Below are 23,859 nucleotides of genomic sequence, written 5' to 3'. Positions count from 1 at the left end.
GTGCTCTCTTAGGCCTCGGCCATGTTTACTGCTTGCTGGCTGACGCGCGCTCCCGCTCAGCACTGAGCCCCTACAGTAGCAATTAGAGCGGCTTTAGTAGGGGCTCACCTGCGTTTCCGCGCGCTTGCGGAAGCGCAGGTCTTAGGGGAATTTTAAATTCCCCCGCTTGCCGGCGCGACAGGCCGGTCACGTGAGCGGTTCGCCCAATGAGGGCGAGCCAGCTCCGTGACGTCACTGGCCAGTGACGCACCCGCCCCCTGACGGCGCGTGCGGTAAGCAACCGCAAGGCCAGGGAAAGCACCCGCTTTCCCTGAGCCTCAGCGAGCAAGCAGGGAGCATGGACTCAGCCTTAAGTTGGAGGCGTGCTTTCACTCAAAAAAAAAAAATGATGATTTAACTCTTTACTGCATCCCCCAAATACTTACACAAGCAAAAGTGAAGTAAAAAATGCAAAGATTAGCATCAATATATTTGCCACCCTTATTTTCAGTAATAATAATAATAATAATGTGTATAGAGTTGCAGGCAGCACGTGATCTGTCAGTGGCTAAGATCAATCACGTGACTACATCTTGCTGCAACCCATTGTCCATTCGGAGATCGCTTACTCATGCCTTCCTCAGCTTGTCCGTTGTGGCAGGCACGAGCAGCTGATCACCTATACACCATGGTCATCAGGTCAGCGAGACGCGTCACCCGGACACAGAGACGCTTCAATGCGACAAGCCCGCGAGGAAGAGCGCAGGCCCGCGAGGAAGAGAGCCGAGAGACAAGCCATGAACCTGCACTTACTACCCCACAGCCAACACCCTGCCGTCTGAACGGACCTACTACCGGTCACAACAAGCCCCGCCCTCCTTCTGTCCCTCCGCCAATCAGAACGCTTCCTCCTTCTCCGGCGCCCCTCGTCGTCTGTTTCTAAACGGCCAATAAAGAGGTTCATTCAGTCCCCCCTGTCTCCGCCAATCAGCGGGGGATCCGTGCGGCGGTCACGTGGTGACTGAGTGACGCTGTCACCTCCTCTCGCGCTGTGTCCGTTGGTCAGTCATGTCGGGGGTTCCGTGCTCGGCCGCCCCGGCCTCCTCTTCCTCCTCATCCCCGGGTCCCGGCATGTCCATGTTCCGCTGGCTGGAGGTGCTGGAGAAGGAGTTTGACAAGGCGTTTGTGGATGTGGACCTGCTGCTGGGCGAGATCGACCCGGATCAGGCGGACATCACGTACGAGGGCCGGCAGAAGATGACCAGCCTGAGCTCGTGCTTCGCGCAGCTGTGTCATAAAGCGCAGACCGTGTTCCAGATCAACCACAAGCTGGAGGTGAGGGGGGGGGGGGGGGAGGTATGGGTGGAGGTTGGTGAGGTGGGGGAGCTGTGGAAGGAGGTGGGGGGATAAAGGGAGAGGTGGGTATGGAGGTGGGGGGTAAAGGGAGAGGTGGTCAGGGGGTAAAGGGAGAGGTGGTCAGGGGGTAAAGGGAGAGGTGGTCAGGGGGTAAAGGGAGAGGTGGTCAGGGGTAAAGGGAGAGGTGGGGATAGGGGGTGAGGGTGCATAGTGGGAGAGAAAAGTAGGAGAGGGTAGAGAGGTGAACTTTGGGGCAGAGGAGGGGAGAAGATGGACTGAACAGTGTTGGGGGTAGGGGATGGGGGGGGGGGGGGCACAAAAATATATTTATATCCCATGGAGTAAATCACTCTCCTACTATTTGCCACAGCAAGTGCTAGATATAGGAACTTTTTGGGATTCTCTTTGGACCCACCCTGTTAAGGGGCACAGAAAGAACCTGAAGTAGAGGGGAGGATGAGGGGCATAAGGGCCATGGAGAGATGGCATTGGAAAGGAAAAAAATGCGGTGCAGAGAATACAGACTTCAGCTGTGTGACATTAACATGTCACTTTTGTTGTCCCTGATGCCCGGGGATCTCGCTTGTCTCCATAATAAAAGTATATAATCAGAGAGGTTTAGGGATTTTTCACATGAACAGACTGATCATGACCCGGACAGCATAAGAGGATATTCACAGGGATTTCTTGTAACTCAGATTAAAACTGGTACATTGGATTCAATGATTCAGATCCATTTTAAAACAACAGTCTGTCGTTTTTACTTATTTCAGGTCTCTTATTTTATTTATTTTTTCCATATAAATGTGAGGCTTGGTTCAGGAGATAGAAGCGGTTGAAATATTAACCCTTTCAGTGCCGGGATGATGTGCCCCCTCCATAGTCGATCACGGATCTTGGGAGCGATCACGTGATGCTGGATGATTTCCGGCCATCGGGCTGGCTATAACAAGAAGGCGGCAAAATCGCCCCATCAGTGTGGTACTCCACCTGGAGCGCCAAAAGTGTACAGCCCCATAAAAACGAACCGAGGCTGATGACGTACGGTGTACGTCCTAAGGGCACCTAGGGTGGCACTTTTATTGATGTACACCGTATGTCATTGGGGCACTGCAGCAGTTAAGTGTCAGGGAGGTTAAAATGGAGCTCTCCCCACAACTCATTACAGTGTAAAGGTTAACATGGGCATGTTCAGCAGGCAACAGGTTAACAGAACATGTTCAGTGGGCAAGATACTAACATTGAGTAAAACTCATGAAGACTTCTAGGGGGGATTGTTGCTTTAATATGTTATCCCTCGGAGGGTTTAGGAACACATTACAAAGCTGCAGTGGTTAGTGGGTGTACTCCTTTATTCCTGCTTTGACTCCTCAGGTTGCCGACACCAAACAACCTGAGTGTGATGCAAACAAAAGATAACGCGGGGACATAAGATTATAAGAGAGTTACGAGAATTACAGGAGAGGGGTGAGAGGCCCAGACTAACATTTCAGAACCGTTGAATCTCTTCAATCTTCCCTCAACAAGAAATGTTTGTGGTTACTAGTACCCCTGGTCTCGCCACTATTTCTGTCTGTATCCCGGCTGGGGAGGTGTCATTTATGAACTGTAAATGAGATCAGCCCTGTACATGTTGGCTAGGTCTTTCATAAGGCTGTCTGTCCACCAGCTATTGTAGTAGGGATCATAACATTAACATGTTTGTGTAATCGGCAGATGTAACAATTCTGAATAATTGTGGATAGATTGCTATTGGCTAATTTGGGTAGTGCCATGTTTACACTTTCTGTGCCAGAGGGGACCTGCAATGCATTGACCGCCTCTGGCAGTGAAAGGGATAAGGGGTCATTAAATAGATCTTGGGGGTGGGATACTTTGAGGTAATTTTAATCATTAGTTTATTAAAGTGGAAGGCAAAAAGGGAGGTAGCATAGTGGTGGTATTAAAAATGAATACAGGAGCGCATGATGGAGGAAAAAAGTAGTAAGTATATGGAAGTGGAACAGAGGAAACTATATTCGATCACAATGTCCCTTCAGTTTGCAGTGCACGTCACTGTTGAGCAGCAGTTGTGAGCTAGTGGAAATAAGCTGGGATAAGACAGTTTGGTTACTACTATTATGAGGGGATAGACTGTTATGTAACTACTTTGTTTTTTGGATTGGTGTAAATAAAGTGAAGTGGGGGGGGGGGGGAGGGTTATAAATGCACTGAGGCACAGGCTTGGCAATTCCATTAACTGCAAATACATCCGATCTAGAGTGGAATCTAACAGGAGTGTCTAAAAGTTTTACTTCATTTGTTTCATATTAAGATCCTTGCATTTGTTTAAACCCATTACTGTAAGATAAAGTTTATTAACACCTGATCTTGTAGATGGCGCCTACTGTTTTATTGGTACACTTTATCTCTTGTAGAGTAACATGCCAACCATTCAGAATTTCCATAAGGGTTTTTTTTTTTTTTGGACTGCCGGTGGTAAATGTTTTCTCTGTTGGCACGAGGGAGCAATTCTGCCTGATTCAAAGGGAGAAAATAGGTGGAGGTTCTAGCATCACAAATTAAGTCATTGCTCTTTTTCCAACTGAGCAATAGGTCTTTGGGATTCAGGAAGTTGGAGAAATTAGAGAAGTACAAAGTGCTGACCTCATCCAACAACCCAATAGCTGGGATGGGAAAAAATAGAATCCTGTAAATTATATACACATTAAGATAAGTCCAGCTTGTCTCCAATTTCTTGGCTTTGAGTAGAATAACGAGAACCGGGAAGAATAGGTGCTAAAGTCGCTATATAAAGGAGATGGAAACTGATTGAATCCCTAAACCATCTTCACATTCAGATGGCATACAAAGCATTGCTATGGAATGTGTTGTAGAGCTGTCCAGCACAGAAAGGGTTAAGAAAGTGGCGTTTGCAAGCATCAGCCCATCGCTCTGTGTGGTTCTATACGTTCTGATAACCTCACCATATCACTGCTCGACTAATAATGATATAAAGTGATGGGACTGAACTGTTGATTTTTCTTTATTGGCTTAAAATAATGGTTTCTCTGCCTATCCACTCAATAGTCTAGTCCAGTTTTACTGCACTTTTAACTATCTATTACTTAGTTGGTGCTGCCATTAGAAGAAGCAGAAATAGGAATGGACGAACAGTGACTGGGGAGGCTCGGCATCTGTCAGAAGTGTGCTCCTCAGTGGTTGGCTGGCTGACTGTATCTGATCATTGTCTGTGTGTAGCCTAGGTTTTGTACATGAAAGTTTCACACTCCTAACTAATAGCTGCCAGAGGTGGAAGTTCTTCATCTGTGCAGTGTTTTGCAGAAATCGGGCATGGCCTGTTTAAGGATAATTCATTTCCTCATCAAAAGAGGTGTGACGCCCATAATTTTCACTCTTATGCAAACTAAAATACCTATAGTGGGTGTTAAAAATGTGCCTGCCCTTTATACCTGATGCCTACTGAGCAGCTGAGTATTGTCAGTGACCTTCATCTTATTCATATATCGTCCTCTGAACCTTGATCTGCTGTGCCTCTGACAAATACTTATTAATTCTGCTGAGATGTCTAGTACTGTAGATGTTTTGGGAAATCATGGCTTGTTTGGAGATTGCAACATTTCTTTTATTTGACTAAACAGATGATCTGCTTGGTAAAGGTCTGTTGTTAAGGTTGGAAGTTAAATTGATAAGAAATGTGGCATGAACACGAGATGATGAAGAGATGTCTGCACGTTGCCTGGTTGAGACTGGCAATGGTTTTTAGGCATATGCATCAAGTAGCTGTTCTCTAAAAATCTGTAATGTTTCCTGCCATTAAGTGTGGCATTGTTACCCGGCTTCCTTGTTGCATAATAAACATTACGGGCCTCATTCATTATGCTGCAATATTGCCAATCACAGAGGCATTGTAGGAAAAACACTCTTGTATAGCAGCCTAGTATCTCCTTAACATTACAATTACCTAAAGCTTATAACTTTGTACCGCGAACAGGCTGACAATTAACTGTATTGGTCTGTGTAAGGTGCTCAAAGTGTCTAATTTAGATAAGTAGGTTTTGTGCACTAACTTTCTAAAAAACGTAGATTAAGTCCCAACTCTCATTAGAAAACAGCGGAAAAGGGGCACATCCCAAAGCTTTGACTTTTCACAATAGGTGAATTCCCCTCCCCCCCCCCTATTTTGAGATATTTAACCTACAAAATTACATTATGTGCAAGTGTATGATGCCTGCCTTTCCGTGTAAGATTTGGGATTATTCATCAAACTGCGATTGTGCTGAACAGAGCACTAGGAGAAGTCAATGGGCGTTTCTCCATCGGCACAGTGACAGTTTAATGAATAATCCCCAAGTACTCAAATTTGAATAGGACAAATCACAGGTAATTAGACATTCCAGTTTAGAGCTAACCTAAAAAATACAATGCACCTATTGTTTTGGATGCACAATTTTTTCTTTGCTAAAAATAAATAAATCAAGGAAGTCTTATCTAATGTAAAGCAAATGATTTAGGACAGATTTGTGGAGAATCACACACAGAAAGCGCTATAGCAGTGGTGTGCAAACCTTTCTCCCTGAGCCCCCCTGCATTTTGCCCCCCCCCCCCTTACCTTGGCTCAGGGATCAAATGACGTCACGGTGCCATGGCGGCGTGTCGCTGGAAGACAAGGTAAGGGAATTTACACCAGTCTTGTGCGATCCGCTGCATTTAATGTAAATGCCTTCTGGGAAGCGCGGGGCCTCTGTAACCGCGGCGCTCCCCGTTTGTGCACCCCTGCTATAGAGCAGAGGTGTGCAAACTGGGGGGTGTGAGATTTTCTGGGGAGCGCGTGTACTTAGAGGCCCCGCACTCTTCCCGAAGGCATTTAAATCCAATTCCGGGGGAGCGGCGAAGACCTCTGTAAGATCCTTTACCTTGGCTCACACGGCTTCTGGCGACATGTCGTCATGGCAACGCAGGGTCACATGATGTCAGAACGCCGGAGCCATAGTAAGGATGGAGATTGCGCACCCGTGCTCTATGGTATAATGTTGTAAATATCAACTTTGAAATTGGGTTGATGATATGTATGCAACAGTGTTGTAGAATTCAGTCTCCTTAGCCACTTATAATACGCTACAAATGTAATTAGTCATATTGTGTACGTGGCTTTGCAGCTCCCAGTTGTGGGAATGCACCTTCCTACATCTCTATGCAGCTAACAGGAACATTGCTGCTAGAAAGTGATATTTTGCAATTAAGAGGAACCATTGTGGTAACACAGTTTGATTGAAAGGCAGAAATGTAGCCAAAGCAGATCCAGATTTCTTTTTGATTAAAGAAAAATAAATTCTGACTCTATTTCCGGTGTGTATATTTTTTAATTCCCTAAAGAGTTTAATTAAAATGGAGTGGACGAGCTTTCTTGGCATAGACAGCACAGCCATTTCCGTGCATCGGTCTCCTGGACTGGTGTTACAGAATATCACCACTGAAGGGACTAACATGACAGGCGTTTCTTACATCTGCACTAATCCATTACAGAATACACTTCAACGACTTCACATAACTCCATAAAGGTGCTAGATTTGAACATGTTGGATATTATAAGGAGGTCTATAATGTGACTACATATTGTGGTAAAGCTTGATGGGCTTTTATTGTAGAGCATATTTGCTTATTGAATGGACTCTGATTAAAAATTGAGAAGGAAACCCAGTAAAATGCATATTGATTAGTTTTTTTGTTTGTTTTTTTTTTTTGTTTTCCAAAAATAAATCTGGAGGGTCATTACAATATTGATCTGAGATGAGTGACTGAGAGAACTTGCAATGATGTTTTCTACTCTGCAAGTCATCTCTTTGCTTTGCAACTTCCCCCTACTTCTGTCACAGTAAATACAGTCATAACCACTAGAGCAGATATTATTCTTGAACAGGCAAGTTCACATGGGGTTGATGTATCATGGCAAATTTGGACCAAAATTGTCTTTCATTTTCTTTATCTTGCGCCTCTGCATTGACTCTCCCAGGTTTCGCGCCGTTTGTGTCGCCTTGTGATTGGGGAGTGACAATAGGAGTTAGGGAGGATGTGCATGCCGCACAGATTGGAATATATATATATATATATATATATATATATATATATATATATATATATATATATATATATATATATATATATATATATATACACAGTGTTCGACAAACCTATACATTTGCTCGCCCCGGGCGAGTGGATTTAACCCCCGGGCGAGTAAATATTGGCCCAAGCAGCACACGTTTGGTACTAGGTGGCGAGTAGATTTTTTGGTGATTTGTCAACCACTGTATATATATCTCTCAAACAAACGTTTATTTGCACTTTCTTTCCGTTGATGCATCTTACCCCATGTTTTATAAAAGGAATTGCAGGTGAGCTGTTTTCCTCTGTTACTCTACTGTATTACAGTGATTCTCTTTGATTGGCACTTGGTTCTTTCATTTTGCATTTTTCCAGAAAGATTGGGGATTATTATTTGTTAAACTTCTATTAGTGCCTGGTGGTGCACTATTGCACAGAAACTCCAATGGACTTCCATTCCCCATTGTGTCACTATTGCATGGAAACACATCAACTTCAATGATGGTTTTAGTGTGATGGGGTCCCGATCAGCAGTATTGCAGTGTGATGCATAAACAGTTTGAGTTATTTTAAGCGTGGTGGTGAGTTGTCAGAGAGAGTTGTGGTCAGCTGAAAGTGTTCCTCTGCTTCCCACACTGCGTTGCCACCCCATGTAGTTGCGTTCCATTGGGCTGCCTTTTGCTTATAATTATACGGACTGGGATATTAAGTCACAGGCTATTCCGCAGGACTCTAGCTGCAGATGAAACGTGATCATTTTAAAGACTGCAGCGGCAGGGCTAGTTTACAGTTGCTGGGTACGCACTCAAGCTTGCAGCATACATCTTCCAGTGTAGTTTCTGTGCTGGAATTCAGGAGAGAATCAGCTTTGTTGTACCCAATATTTAAAGCTGCAGTTCAGTCTATTTTTTTTTTTTTTTTTTTTAATTTTTTTACTTCAATAGTTTCATGTGGGCAATCTCTAATTACCTAAAGAGCTGTATAGCTGCAGGTCAATTCGTTCTCCATGTATTGATAGGTCGAAATTTGGTGACATAATTAGTGAAGGGATCTGTTTATATTCTGCTTGTCTGTCAGTGGAAGCGCATGAATATTCATTAGCACTCCTGCACTGACATGTGCTAGAGGGAGGGCAGTGCTGACAAAGGGGTGTTCCAGGGCTTGTGACAGGACATGAAGGGGTGGTGCCTTAGCAAATGGCTGTTAAAATAGAATACAAGAAAATTGGTCTTTCAAAGTTGTTTTTTTAAAAACAGAAAATGCTAAAAGTATTTTTTCTTACTACAGAACTGATTTATTAAAAAAAACACACATGCAGGATATTGACTGAACTGCAGCTTTAAATGTTTGTTAAATCGTCACACTTATACAGCTGATGCTGCAGTGGATATGTACGGTGCTACATTTACATAGTTTATTTCAAAGACTATTTTGCTTACATTATGTAGAATTTTTTAGATCTGTTTTTCTACATCATATTTGATAAGTTTGAGTAAAGTCGCCAATGAGTACTGGACCATATATCATGCCATTCTCCTACAGTATATGATCAATTGCATCAGTATCCTGGTTTAGATGAAGTTGTATTTGTTCAGTTTGACTAATGATATTTACTTCATTCTGTGTGTCATGACGATGATCAAGTAAAAGCCATTCTTGTGTAGTTGCACAGTTGCTAATCATAGTGTATGGCTTGAGGTAATACAATGAAGCTTTCTGCAACAAAATGACCATGTATTTTAAACCACTGTTCTAGATCTAAGGCCGAGATCATACTGTGGCGCGCGTGCATGATCCCTTGAGGTCGCTCCTAGTGCGCGCACGACGGACCGAGCGTGTTTTGAAAAGACAAGAAATTAGTCTTTTCAAGCGGCAGCCGTGTCACGTGAGCGGTTTGGCCAATCACGGCGAACCAGCTCAGTGACGTCATGGCCACCCCCCCCAATAGCCTCCTACACTATGCGCACAGATAGCGTGTGCTACTGCTGCAAGAGCTCGCAGTCTCGCAAACAAGCGGAGTGTATGAGCTCGGCCTAAGAGTTGCAATGGGTTGAGACTGACAGATCTTTAATTGGCATACCATTTGCTGTTTCTGTTTTGCTCTTATAATGCTTCTAAAACAGTGTTAGGGTCTACAAAGTTAGAACCAGGAGACTACAAATTTGTCCCTGAAGAAGCTCCTTTGCTGGAGGGAAACGCGCGTTGGACGCGCAATGTTGTCAGTCTCCTACTTGGAGCTGTTTTAATGCAGTGTCTGTAGTCTCTGGTTCTAACTTTGTAGACCCTAACAGATAGTTGTTTATTTATTTATTTTCACAGAGTGCAAGGAAAGCAAACACACAAACTATGTGAGGTGCCTTCACAATTATCTTTGTGCTATTTACCCCAGCACTTCTGAGTCTGGTGGTTGTATGTTGCAGTATCTGTACTATCATAACACTATATGTGTTAACTTCACTATCCAGGCACTTGCACTTCAATACACCAGGGCCCTTATTGCAGTGCGTAGCACTGGTCTAACTAGCAAGGAAGCTCTATCTGTGAACAATTATATATTATCACTACTGGGTCTCATCGTTGCTCCAGAGGGGTTAACACCCTGACTCCTAGCATCCTCTGTCTTCAGTATCCCATCAATACCTAGTGGATATCTGGGACAGCACGATCTAATAATTAAAGACACGGATGCCAGATATTTCTGATTTAATATATTTTTAATCCACATTGTACATTACTTTGGTAATATATGTTTTAAGATACTTATTAAAAGTTAATTTTTACATTAGGTTGGTGTGCATATAAGTGAATTCTTTTAGGGCGCACATCCATTTTATCATGGAACCTGGCTGAGAACCACAGCTTTACCCGCTCATCTAAGCTTATGATGGATGCCTTGTTGTAGTTTCTTTTATATTATATTATTGTATATTTCCTATATCCCATTTTACTGTGCTGTGGAATATCGTAGTGCCATATAAAAATCAAAAAAATTATATATGAATAAAATGATAAACGTGTATGTCAGGTTTATGTATGGAAAGAATAGGCTCTTATTACAAATGTAAAAAGGTTCTGCCTAAACTTTTCCCATCAAATCACGGATGTGAGTAATCGCCCTTACGTTGGCAACAGATTTTATCATATCTTTGGGTTATATTGGGGTTAGTATAAAATATAAATATGTTTTCCTTTTAAGTAACACTTGCATCCCATTTTCATTTTTACCACATTTCCAATCATCCACTGGTTTTGTTTTTCTTTTTCAGGGAATTATTCAAGTTTAAATTAAAGGATATCTGTTCTTTGGGAGAATAATTGTGTACATGGTTTTCGTGAGAATTGCATCAGAATTTGGGTATAATTCGATTGACCATTTGTTATGAATTATGGCGTAATGATGGTAAAAAAACTGTTTTTAATGATCCATAAAGGGACAAGATTTGTACACCATCCTTACCATTGTGCATTGCTATAGTTAAGTTGTTCTAGTACAAGGACAAGTAAAAGCTATGGGGAGCAACACAATGTAGGTGGTGAAGGTAAAAAAAAGAGACTGGAGCATTTTTTTTATATGAATAATTACTATTTAACAATATAAGTACCCAATAACAGCTCCAAAGTCTTATACAGGAGGGCCCCAGTCATGCGGCGGGTTTCCGTTCTAAGGACCCGCCACAAAGCGAAAATCGCCGGAAAGCGGAACCGGCGATTTTCGTTATGTGCGCATGCGCAGACCGGCATGCGCAACATCGGCAAAAAGAACATTCTTCGCATGCGTGACCTTTGACTGGCTCGTTTTGCGCATGCGCGGACATGGCGGCCCCCTTCTCGGTACCGTCGGATCGCCGAGAAGCGGGGCCTTGCTGTAAAGTTCTATTTAATGTATCTAATCCTACTCGACTAACCTTTTGTGGCATTTCCCTAAAAAGATGGAGTATAGTTGGGGATTCCGGTTTTCATGTGTATTTCAAATCTGTTTATTTTTTTGGTTTACCTGTGTCTTCATTTTATTTTTAAAATGAGTGTTTAACAGTGTTAACAATGAAGAAAGGAAAATATTGTGCTTCTTTTTTGGGATAACCGTTATCTTTCCAACTGCTGTCCTTTCTGAGAAATACCCATGATCTTAGCACATAGGTAGCACCAGTTGCCAACCTTGGCAACATAGGCAACCTCAAATACTGTACTCAATATTGATTTAATTGGTGAGAGTTGTGGAACCCTTTCTGTTTGAAGGGAAATATTGACATGCATTTGAATTTGGTGTTGATCAGGGCACTTCTTTATTTTCCATACTCCCCCGTGATGCCTTTGTCTCCTACCTCTGAACGGGGCGCCACAAGAGGAGGAATTTAATAGGAAAAGATGCTTCATTTCCGGTGTTTAAAGATTTTAACCAAAAGTGCAAGCCGATCAGTCGGTGCTGTTTTTCGGTTATAACTTGAAGTGGGAATCTCTAAATATAGTATAATTAGAGCTACGTGCAAAGTGCAGAACACCACCTTCATTACTGCTTGTCACCCAAGATGATGATATTGTTGGTGTGCCGTTGTGCTTGCACTATAGACGTACAGTATATCTAATCAAAAGGACTTTATTATTTCAGGGTGACAATGAAATGTAGCTTTTTTATGAGATCAATCCACAGAGCATACTGTAGATCAAGCCTGCTGTAGATGGACAGGATGTGTGGGTTGGTCGGTATTGGTTTAGGTTGTGAATTCTCCAATAAATTTGTTTTCAGTTCATAGTCCTCTCACTGAAACACCTTTAATGGAACTGCATAGAGCCATGCTGCTGACTTGCTGGACAGGTTTGTCCCCAGTGTCCATATATTACAATGGATTTTGCTTGGTCACACCTATCATATAATAATACGTAATTGTTCGTCTCTGGCTTTAGTTAACCCAGATATTGTACTGGAAACCAAATGACAAGACGGAGAAGACTTGAGACAGAAAATGCAGGGGACAGTTGTAACAAAGCAGAGACCATCACGTGCATGGGCCAAAAGACTGAAGGTCCGTGTGCTGTATTACAGGATGTGCACTGAGGCACTTCAGGAAATTGGTTACCAGGACCTCCAATTATTTCGAACAAAATTACAACTATATATTTAGAATGCATTGTTGTTTTTGATCTCCCCCCCCCCCCCCCCCTCTTCTGGACAAAACATGCTAAACTGTTAGAGTTCAGGGAATGTAAATGTTATTAATATAACCAACCGACTGAAAGGTGTAATCCCACAGCCTGCCAGCTGTATGTATGCTTATGTATAAAGTACCCACTTGGGATCCCTTTTAATGTCACTGGAATCTATTCACTTTAGTCCTACGAGGAATTGCCCCTGTAAAAGTTACTGTTCATGTGTTTTTCTATGAGCAGCTACATCAGTTATGATAAAGTACAGCAGAGGACAGACTTTATTATAATTGAAATGTGTTGATACTACTGTGGGCATTGTACTTACAACGTTGGTATAACACTTCCTTCTTTATGTATTTATTTTTTAAGTAATTAAAGTTTATTTTAGAATGTGTCTCTTTCTACCTTGTGCAATATTCTCACATAAAACTTTCTGGGATTAAACTAATTCTAAATGAACATGATTAGCCAAATATCAAGCCAAAGGCAGAATTAATTAAAACGGGCTTGACAAATTCAAATTCCTTTTTAGGAGACTATGTTTTCATGTTAGGATGCCAATTGCAAATAAAATATTTTGACTGCTACATGAGCTTGTCCCATAAGGTAATAAACCTGAATATGCTTCATCTGCATTGCACCCACCCTCTGCGGTGTTTGGCCCTGGACAAAGGAATTTCAGAACCCCTTCAGTCGGGACGACAGACAAAACGGGGTGAACTTTTCGCTTCTTGGTTATTGTGTTGGGTAAAGTCTTGTAACACAACACATTGCAGGATTATCCTACATCTTCTAACACAATTGTAACCTTGTCTGTAATTGGAAAACGAACAGATCCTGCGCTGCTACCAATTTGGGCTCAAATATACTAGTGACCTGTTTACATTTAGAAGTCTGTGTAACAAAGGAGTCATTTGGGTGCATATTTTGATCAAAACATGATTCTAGCCTGCCAACCTCGTCAAGGTAGATTTGTCTAACTGTTATAATCATATATTGTCTCTTAAACTGGGGGACGTGACGTCACATGACCCCAAGGCTTCATTTGACGCCGCAGGGGGGGGGGGGCATGACACGGGGAGAGCAGGCAGGGGGGGGGGGGCAGCGCAGGAAGTTTGCATACCCCTATCTTAACTGACCACTTACTGTCTGTAAATATAATATATCATCTCTGTTCATTTAATGTAACCATGTATTGTCATCATAACTCTGTGCCCAGGACATACGAGAAGCTACTCTCAATGTATTACTTCCTGGTAAAACATTTTATAAATTGATCAATAAATATCACTAAACTCAAAGACACACGGCCACGGAATACATTGTACTTCTGTATCTGTGTTTCTCTTAGCAACACCTTGCTTTGATAGGATAGAGAAGCTGAATAAAAGTGTTGGTGTACAAGCAGTCTTGTTTCCCCACTCTTTTTCATTGTTAACGTCAGCTGTGTGTCAAAGTTCAACATCAGATTTTGAGGTGGAGCAGGATAAACTTGTTTCAGCAGAGGTACAAGCTTAGATTCTCTGATAATACACATACTTAACATTTTTCCTAACTGCAGAGGCATCCACCTCTAACAGGGAGAGGGGTCTGTGCTTGTAAAGTATTGTAATAATAAAGGTTCCACTGATGGTTCACAGTTCAGGATATTTAATTTTGGTTCCTGAAATTATTGGGTGTCATGTTTGTCGGGTGAAATAACATTGTGGGTGAGGAGATGCCAAATGTAAATATCGTTTGGGACGTTGTCTTTCATTATTAAAGTACAGATCTAGAAAAAAATCACAGCACATTCGCATGTCTCAGCCAGATCTACAAACCTGCCTTTCCCCAGTCGCTTAGTACAGCTGAACACCGAGGTGGAGAGCTGGGATAACTCTCCCAGCTGTCCTAGACCTGGCGGTGCAAAGGCACCCCCACGCAGGACTTACCCAGCATCAGCTCCCTCCCGTGTTTGTGTGTTTTAAAGGGTTACCTGCTGTAATAAGTATGAACGCAACGTACAATGAGTGAGAAGGAATCTCGGGCAAAGCTGGAAAGATGAAGTGCCTGATACAGTAGGAGGTACAGAACTTAGACCACAATGTGAGAGACATATATAGGATCATTGAGAGATACAGGAAGCTTGTTCTGGGGCTTTATTCTAAAGTATCAGCCGCTGCCTGCTTTTCTTGATTGTGTGCTCTTCCGGCGCCCACCCCCTCCACCTCCTCTGCGTCAAATGACCCCGAGGGGTCACGTGACGTTGCGTTGCCATGGCAGGGTTGCAAACCTGTCTAAGACATGCAAATGAGCACACAGTAATATTTCCATTTGCTATATGCTTTACTGTGGAGGGTTTTTGTCACTTTTTTTACCCACCATAACTTAACTAAGTGTGGTGAAACCTATCCCATGCTTCATTTTGCAAAGCCAGTATAACCAACCTCACACTGATGAGACCTATCAAGGTTGAAACAGCTGTCTGTGGTAGGCTGTGCATCTTAACTCGGGCTGTGCTCAAAAGCTGTGATATGCAGCAAGCATCAGCTTGTCATGGTTTTGAAGCAAAAGGTGACAGTGTGCTCATTTGCATGTCATTTCCCAGAATCCCTTGCTGCAGTGGAAACACTGTGTGCTTGCTGGGTGATAATGGTGAAAGGCGGGGTTGCAGACCTGTCTAAGACATGCAAATGAGCATACAGTAATATTTGCATTTGATATATATCTATCGCACACACACACACTTTAATCTTATGTTCGTTAAAAACATACTAGAGTAACACTTTGAATGTGTTTTTCAAACATGATTTGGCAATGTTACCAATGTGGTCATGTACAGTATTTAGTAATTTTGCGACTTGCAGGAGATATGTCAAGTATTTTACTGGCATATGACTGAAGGGGCAATATAGTTTCCAGTTTGTTTTTAATAGATGCAGCAATTGCTTTACTTTTTAAGGAAATGTAATTACCTGAGCCGCTGAACGATCCATTCTCTAGTGATCAATCGGCAAAGATCCTACTTGTCTGGGTCAATACTGTCCAGCAATTTAAAAGCGGAAGTGCTGTCTTTTTGTAAATCGCTACTACAGAAACCCAAGGTTTAAAAAGGGTATAAAGAGTGGGGAGAATAAAGTTTAAAACATTTCAGTAAGTATCTAATACTGCACTGATGTATTTATATAAAAAAAACAAACACAAGATTTTGAATGTAGGCTTAATATGTTAACTCATTAAAAATGGCAGAGTGGTGAACAAAATGCAGCAAGTATGATTTTAATATTACACGACGGGTATATTTAAAGAACACAGGATTTTGTATGTATTGCTGCTATAAATGAAGTTGCTGATTTTAATGTTTTGTATCTTTAGAGTTTTCCATTCTCAGCAGACGGGTTTGTTCTATAACCTGCATTATGCTGAATTTAGTGCCTTGCTGCTATTAGCAGACACCAATCTCTATTTTCCTGTAACCCTCAGGCACAGCTGGTTGATCTCAAATCCGAGCTGACAGAGACTCAGGCTGAGAAAGTGGTTTTGGATAAGGAGGTGCATGATCAGCTTTTGCAGTTGCATGCTGTACAGCTACAGCTGCACTCAAAGTCAGGCCAGAGTGTGGACTCCGGGGCCATCAAAGCTAAACTGGTGAGTAGAAAGTATACACTAACTCACAAATATGGTACGGTAACAACTACTGTTCCAATTTATCACCGACATTTACCCAACAATATATATATATATATATATATATACTCTCCATATGATTGAGCATTGCTGCAAAACTTTTTTGTTTTTCTTCCTTTTTAAACGTCGCATTTATCTATACAGACACACAGTATTGTAAACCGTAACCACCTCAGTTCAGACTCTAGTAAGAAAGTGGGTGGGTGTATACAGTACTTAGTTACTGCATGGATCCTGAGATCCTGCATCTTCTGGCTTCCTTTCTCTTCTAATACTGTGTTCTTTCATTCTACTGACGATGAGCCTCTCTAACCGGACTCCTTTTCTCTTCTTGTCTTAAGTCTGTCCCTTCTATGGAAGTAATGGTGAGTATGGCACTTTGCCTGTCTTTCTGTGTAACATGGCGCTAACTTACATGAAGCTGCTATGACGTTATGTAGTGTTTAGAAAACTTTTTTTTGCGTCAGTCATTTTATTTAATTTACACATTTTAAAGTTGTGTGTTTAAAATTGCTGCTGGCATTGTTCCCATATCTATAGATTAGAAAATAATGTTTTTCCTAATTTTGAATGCTACTTGTGCACTTGCTTTTCATTTAAATAGTATTTGATTTCATTGGGACCGTGTTATGTCTCATGGGGTGCATGGATTTTGGTGATTGGAATGGCTAATGTGCATGTTCTGTTAATAGTTTGGTTTTCTCTTCTCACACACGCTCTTATTTTCTGACTGCATTGCTCTATTATTATGAACTGCAGTGCAAATGGGTTGGTGCAACGCACAGCAAAAAAAGGGGGTGATGGCAGGTCTGGCAAAAATATTTCTTTATTTTCTCCCATTATTTATCTTTCCCTTTCCTTTCCTTCTCTTCCTTTTTCTTCTTTTCCACGTCTCTTTTGTTCTTTTTCCTCTTACCTTTCTATTTCTTTTTCTTCTTATCCTTTTTCTTTCCCCCCCCCTTTTTTCCCCTTCCCCCCCCCCCCCCCCCCCCTCCCTACCCTTCCTCTTGTTTTCCCCCCCTCCGCACTTTGGATATTTGATGTGAGTGTCAATATGTTTACAGGCATCTCCATCAATATCCTCACTATGTGGTGGGGTTTATATATTTATCCAGTCACCAACGGGCATGGGGACGCATGCGCGAGCACATAGTACTCTGTGGGCATTGCCCTTGTGATTCCTGACTGCTTCATGACATACTTTGCTCTGCGCATGCGCGGAGCGAACGTGGCTAGCATGAGGCGCATCTCGCGAGATTTGGCCCTCCATTGCAGTGCGGTGCGTGTCACAGAGCTGGGTGTTTGGAGGCGGCTCTCCTGCGAATGCCAACAGGTAATTAGCCATCCCCACATGCCCTAAACAGATATACACTAATTGTTTAAGCAGTGTAAGGGGCTTGAGGTTTGCAATTAGAGAGTTTTTGGCGCCAAAATCGGCAGACTGTGGCCCTATATATACCGGATGTATACCATGTTGATACACTTCTTGATAAAGTGCAATTTGTCTGCACGAAACGCGTAGAAGGTTGCAGCCTTCTGTTTTTATGTCCACCCAATAAAGAAATATTTTTGCCAGACCTGCCATCACCCCCTTTTTTTGCTGTGCGTTGCACCAACCCATTTGCACTGGATTTCTCCCTACTGGCAACTGCACGCAGATTGAGAAGGACTACTGGTGACACTATCGTGAGTACTTACCTGGGGCCAGCCCAATGAGGTTAGGGGGGGTGTCTTTGTGCATTTACCCCTGCCTTCAGGGCAACTGGAGCTCTTTAAAAGGTTTTATATCTCCTGTCCCAGAAGTGTCCCCCTCATATACTTAGAACAATGGGATTCCATGCTTGAGCACCAATCACCTTTACTGTATTATTATGAACTGACCTTCCAGCCTCTACTTTCTCTCATGTGATCTCAAATGTGGTAGCTAGAGTAATCTCTTCCTCTGTTCTAGGCCTGCTTCAGTTGACCACCACTTTACTTTAACCTCTGTGCTAACGGTTATGATTTGCAATCGTTTTTAAGGTTGTACTAATTTCTCAAAGTTGCAGTCACACGAAATACCAAATGAACCAGTAACTTGTTATAGGAGTTACATTTCGGGTAATGATGTTAAATCAGATAAATTAGTTTGTAAATAAAGTAATCTGAAACAGATTAGGGTTTCATCTAGCTCCTCCCTGTTGTTGTTGTTGTTGTTATTATTTATGAGTTTGCAGAAGCAAAGTGCAAAGCAACAAATTCCTCCTCTAGGGAATCCCTTTGACATACACCTCACCCCCCCCCCCTTCTGTTCGTTCAGAGTCCATGTTAAAGGCATCTTTTATATTTCGTAAAAATTAAAAAAAAGCCAAATGTTTTAACAATAAATACATTTGTCCAAGGTTGCCAATTATGTAATGTTTACAAATTGTTGCGTTAATTTGAGCTAAGAGGTGTGGTCTTTTAAAAACATCACTCCTCTGTTTAACTCCCCCCCCCCCTCCCCCTTTTTTTAAGGGGGTTTCTGAAATGGGAAATCTAATTCAGGGCTATGGTTTTCCCCATGGATCCATGATTATTTAACAAGAGGGCATTTATTTTTTTCCCCCCTTTCGGCAGCTTCCTCATAGGTTGGTTATTGATTGATTTGATTGGTTCGCTAGCAGTTTGCCTGGTTGTGGCTATTCTAAGCTTCCAATACTGCTGGTTTCCCCTTAGCCAGCTGTGTTTAGTGAATAAGGGGGCAGGTCATTAACTTGGCAATTTAGCTCTTCAAGTTTGGTTATTGATAATTTACAATATGACACTCTAGTGGTTATTTGTTAAACTGTGCTAATGCCAATCAGGGCACTATCGCAAAACAGTCACGAGTATTGCTGCAGTATGTATCAGGACCTCCCATGTCCATAAGGTTAAAAAAAAACTAAAGAGCAATGGTTAATGTAAATGTTTTTTTTTCCTTTTTTGGGGGATAGGAAAAAGAACTTGAGGCAAACAAGAAAGAAAAGGTGAAGGAAGCTCAATTGGAAGCAGAAGTAAAATTGCTGCGAAAGGAAAGTGAAGCTCTCCGCCGGCACATTGCAGTTCTTCAGGCGGAGGTGTATGGGGCAAGACTGGCAGCCAAATACTTGGATAAAGAGCTGGCTGGGAGGTGGGTTCAATACAAAACTTGTAGGGCTGAGGGTCTATATGGCCTGTTGGTTAGCAGTGATACGCACCAACACACAATGTTATGTTCGAATGTTGTGGTCTTTATTGTTGAACATACAGGACACCTACAAGCTCACATTGAACCCCCAAAATAACCACAACATATATATAAGCATATAAGTGTCACAGAGGAGTGCTACTGAGCATGGCAATATATATTTAAATCCAGAAACAGAACATAAAACACAGACAGAGCTCAGTGCACATCCAGTGAAACTTATACACGGTACAGTGCCTAAATATATATGTATAAATATCTATTAAATAAAATGGTCTTTTAGTTTAACATTTTGGCCAAAGTGTTGTAAGCCCTATACATATATATTTAGGCACTGTACCGTGTATAAGTTTCACTGAATGTGCACTGAGCTCTGTCTGTGTTTCATGTTCTGTCTCTGGTTTTAAATAAGTCTTTATTGTTGTATGAAAGTAAAGTGTATATACATTTGACCATCTATATAACCTTATAGTAAATGCAAAGTTTATCACGCAAATGCTTTAGGTATTCAATAGTGAAAGTTGTTAATGTACCTATTTCTATAAATATTATGTATTTATTGTAGCCTATTTATTTTTGAATGTATGATGTCTAAACTGACCATATTTGTTATTTATAACTAGGGGTTCATATTTACAGTTTTTTATTTGTTTGTGGGTTTCCATTGCTTTCATTTTATTTATTTGAGAAAAAAAAATCTATCGGTGTTAACGGAAATGTATTAACATTTACATTCAGTGTTATGTGCACTTTTTACATTTCTATAACTACTTTGGGTTACCTGTGTATCCTATCTGTGGAAGGGTTGCTACAAAAGATTTATTTCAATAAGAAATTATGCTTTAATTTCCAGTTTGAATCATTTTTACCTGGAAATGCAAGATGATCAGTCAGTGTTTTGGTTAAAACCTAAAACTAGAATCCCTATTTCTAACAAATAAAATCTGTAATGTAGTTTGTATGCCTTTCTTTTGTTTGTTTTTTTTAAAAAGAAAAGTCAGTTTCAAACTTGTATTCATATCATTCAGAAACCTGTATTATGGATATATTTTGGTTAATAACAGAAAACATTACTCCACTAATTTGCTGGGATATAAGCGGTTAAGATACCAGACTTAAGGAGCGTTACAGGAAGCAGAACGTTAAATCCGTATTGGTTCAAGGATAGAATTTCTTTTGTTTCAATCCTTTTTACGAATGTAAAGGGTGCAGCAGATTCAGTTGCTTGGTCGTGATATGAAGGGACCTGCTCATGATAAACTCTGGAACCAGCTTGAGGCCGAGATCCACCTGCATCGTCACAAAACTGTCATCAGAGCCTGCCGTGGGCGAAATGACCTAAAGCGACCGTTGGTAACACCTCCAGGACACGTACGTCCCCCTCCCCTGCTCTATATAGATAACTTTATTAGGCATGCAGTATTGTTTTTTTTTGGCTATCAAATGCTTATCCTCCTCAGTACTGACAGCATTGTAACAGATTATATAGCAATATAAAATGGAGATAAGTGCGTTGTAGACTTGTCCAACTTAAAATGAAAGAATGGTCTTCCACAGATTTACTGCAATCTTTAAAGTGCCTCCAAGCTACGCTTTAGCTTTCTTGTTGCCACCATTAATTATATGAATAGCATTATGCAAGCAACTACAGTGAGTAGTATTTGTACATCTGCAGAAATATGTATGTACCATGTACATGGCGACCATGGCTTGATATTTGAGTGGTTCTGTCCACAGGGGCCTACGATGCAAGATGTGGTGCTGTAATGATCTTCTGCAATAGAGCATGAAAGAAACCACAACACTATGTCTGCATTAAAAACAGAAGATGTATCTAGTCTTCCATTTATGTTATGTTTTACTAAGGAATTGTGGTGCTGAAAGATAACTAATATGCTCTTTTGTTCCACCAGGCGCCAGACTGTTTAAAGAAAAGTCAAGGCGTTGGCCCAATCAGAAAAGTTCTCCTGGTTAAAGAAGATCATGAAGGGCTTGGCATATCAATCACGGTGATTTTTTAGAAATCTTTCTATGTTCTTGTAAGATAACTGGTAGCGCACATCCTATTACTATGCTTAATCTGTCGGCCATTAATGATTTATTTATTATTTATTTATAAAATATTTTACCAGGAAGTAATACATTGAGAGTTACCTCTCGTTTTCAAGTATGTCCTGGGCACAGAGTAAAACAAATAATACATGGTTACAAGTACAGTTACATAAATGAACAAGGTATACATTATATACAAGACATTGCGTGCACAGTTAAAGAAAATATATATTATGAGCGTATGAAACAGTTACAGACCAGATTAAAGTGTGAGACAGCCTTAGATTTGAAAGAACTTAAGCTGGTGGTGGATATGAGAGTCTCTGGTAGGTTGTTCCAGTTTTGGGGTGCACGGAAGGAGAAGGAGGAACGTCCGGAGACTAGTGTTCTATGGGCCGACACTAGGTGGGCAGATTTTGGGGTGGCTTATGATTTTACTCTTAGAAGAAGGTACAGGTGTGTGTGTGTGTGTGTGTGTGTGTGTCCCAGTACTTGGACTTCTCATCTGGCTACCACTAGTAGGAAGCTCCAGACACTAGGTGTGTCAAATAGCACTTATCTGCGTATCTATTTTTGCATTGTATGTAAAAACCGTGTTTAATGGTAATTTTGATTTGACAGAAACGGCTATTAAAGTAGCATTGGATTTTTTCAGAGCTTATATGAGCTATTATAAGGTTTTACTTGTCGCACCACAGCTATTTCATAGCTCTCCTCCGTTGAAGCTAATTACCAAGATAGCCTAACCAATTAGCTTCTTCTGTAATTGCTTTGCTCTCATCCTTCAAGACTGTACTCTCTCCTTGGGCTTTAGATGCACTCCGATACTATAATGGTTTGAGACACCCATGGCAGCAAAGGACCCAGCAACCAGAGCGCACTTTCCCACCAAGCAATTATACCTCTTGGACTTCTGTTTGCAAAGTAAATGCATTTCTTTACATACTTACATGTTCCTTCATGGTTTTTTGTCAGGGTGGAAAAGAGCATGGAGTTCCCATTCTAATCTCTGAAATCCACCCGGCTCAGCCTGCGGACCGGTGCGGGGGGCTGCACGTGGGGGATGCCATCTTGGCAGTGAACGGAATTAACTTAAGAGATGCCAAACATAAAGACGCAGTTACTATTCTCTCTCAGCAGGTAATATAAAAGAAAACCACTGGTAGCGGTAAAACAAAGATCTATTTGTGCTGTATATAAACGTAAATACACTGATCGTGTTTTTCTAAATACAACTGCATTCTTTACAAAAAAACCAACATTCGTCTTAAAAAGACCACGCTGTACTTGTGAATTATGACTTATTTTAGCATGCAATACGTGAGCAAAAAAAATAATAATAATTTTGGTCCTAAATGGGACTGAGCTTTTGTGAATTTTAAATAGGATTTTGCCCACGCTCACATATTTTGAGGTATCTGTGTCATTACCATAATTAAACATATGATATAACATATGATGACTTGTCTGGCATATGTAAGCACGATCGCTTAACTATGAAAAGCAGATTGACAAATATCACGGAATATAAAATGCATTATATTTATAAGGGCCCTATTAGGATCTGTGTTGAAAGGGTGGCAGTTCTTGGCTGCCAAAGGGATGCGTTCCTGGACCCAAAAGGTTAACACTCTGCAAAAATGTTTATTTATTGATCTATTTTCCAAAACATTAAACAACAGTTGGATTTGTCAGTAAAGTATGTAATAAGAGTGGAAAATCAAATACTCTGAGGCTCCTATACACAGGGCAGTCCCAATAGATCCATTTTACGTCACATTACCTTAACTGAGATCAAGGTGTATTCAAACATCCTAATTCCTACCATATGCTGTTAGGAATGTAACACAAGTAAATTACAAGCGGATGGGTATCATCATCCTTTCCATTCACTTATTAACGGAATTTTTAAAAAAAGAAGACTTTTTAGTAAGGTTTATTGTTAGGAGAGCACGGTGATGCAACAAATGTTTTGGTCAATACAGAGCCGTTGATTAGGCTTCATAAACACTCTTCACACAATAAATGGTCTTGAAGCTGCTAAGGATATAGAGAAAATGCCTCTTCACTTTTGCAATACTGGGGGAATAAAGAGCTGCTTGTTGCTCATCTGCTTTGAATTACTTGTGCTGTAAAGAAAACCGGTGTAAGAATTCTAACAGTAATCATGTTTGTTTTACAGAGAGGGGAGATAGAGTTTGAAGTCGTGTACGTTGCTCCAGAGATTGACTCTGACGATGAGAATGTAGAGTATGAAGATGAAAGTGGACACCGCTACCGCTTGTACCTTGATGAACTCGAAGAAGGGGGGACTCCTGGTCCTAATAGAAAGGATGGAAGTGGGGATGCCAAACCACTGCAAGGTAATG

General features: G+C 41.3%; 1 protein-coding gene across 2 annotated transcripts in view; it reads left to right on the top strand.

Moving 5' to 3' along the window:
* Window positions 1-686: 686 nt before the first annotated feature.
* GOPC (golgi associated PDZ and coiled-coil motif containing) overlaps window positions 687-23,859 on the top strand; it is a 28,229-nt gene continuing 5,056 nt past the window's right edge. The window contains exons 1-8 of one of the 2 annotated variants that reach the window (XM_075597734.1): window positions 687-1,314; window positions 16,048-16,212; window positions 16,593-16,616; window positions 19,206-19,381; window positions 20,644-20,809; window positions 21,352-21,447; window positions 22,466-22,630; window positions 23,673-23,853. In XM_075597734.1, coding sequence (XP_075453849.1) covers window positions 1,048-1,314; window positions 16,048-16,212; window positions 16,593-16,616; window positions 19,206-19,381; window positions 20,644-20,809; window positions 21,352-21,447; window positions 22,466-22,630; window positions 23,673-23,853 — 1,240 coding nt within the window. In that variant the 5' untranslated portion in view covers window positions 687-1,047. The remainder of the gene's footprint in view (window positions 1,315-16,047; window positions 16,213-16,592; window positions 16,617-19,205; window positions 19,382-20,643; window positions 20,810-21,351; window positions 21,448-22,465; window positions 22,631-23,672; window positions 23,854-23,859) is intronic. The other variant, XM_075597735.1, reaches the window with a different exon arrangement.

Source organism: Ascaphus truei, chromosome 4, assembly GCF_040206685.1.
Source record: "Ascaphus truei isolate aAscTru1 chromosome 4, aAscTru1.hap1, whole genome shotgun sequence".
In the NCBI taxonomy this organism is placed as follows: domain Eukaryota; kingdom Metazoa; phylum Chordata; class Amphibia; order Anura; family Ascaphidae; genus Ascaphus; species Ascaphus truei.
Note: the sequence above shows the minus strand (reverse complement) of the source record. Positions and strands in the feature narration are given on the sequence as shown.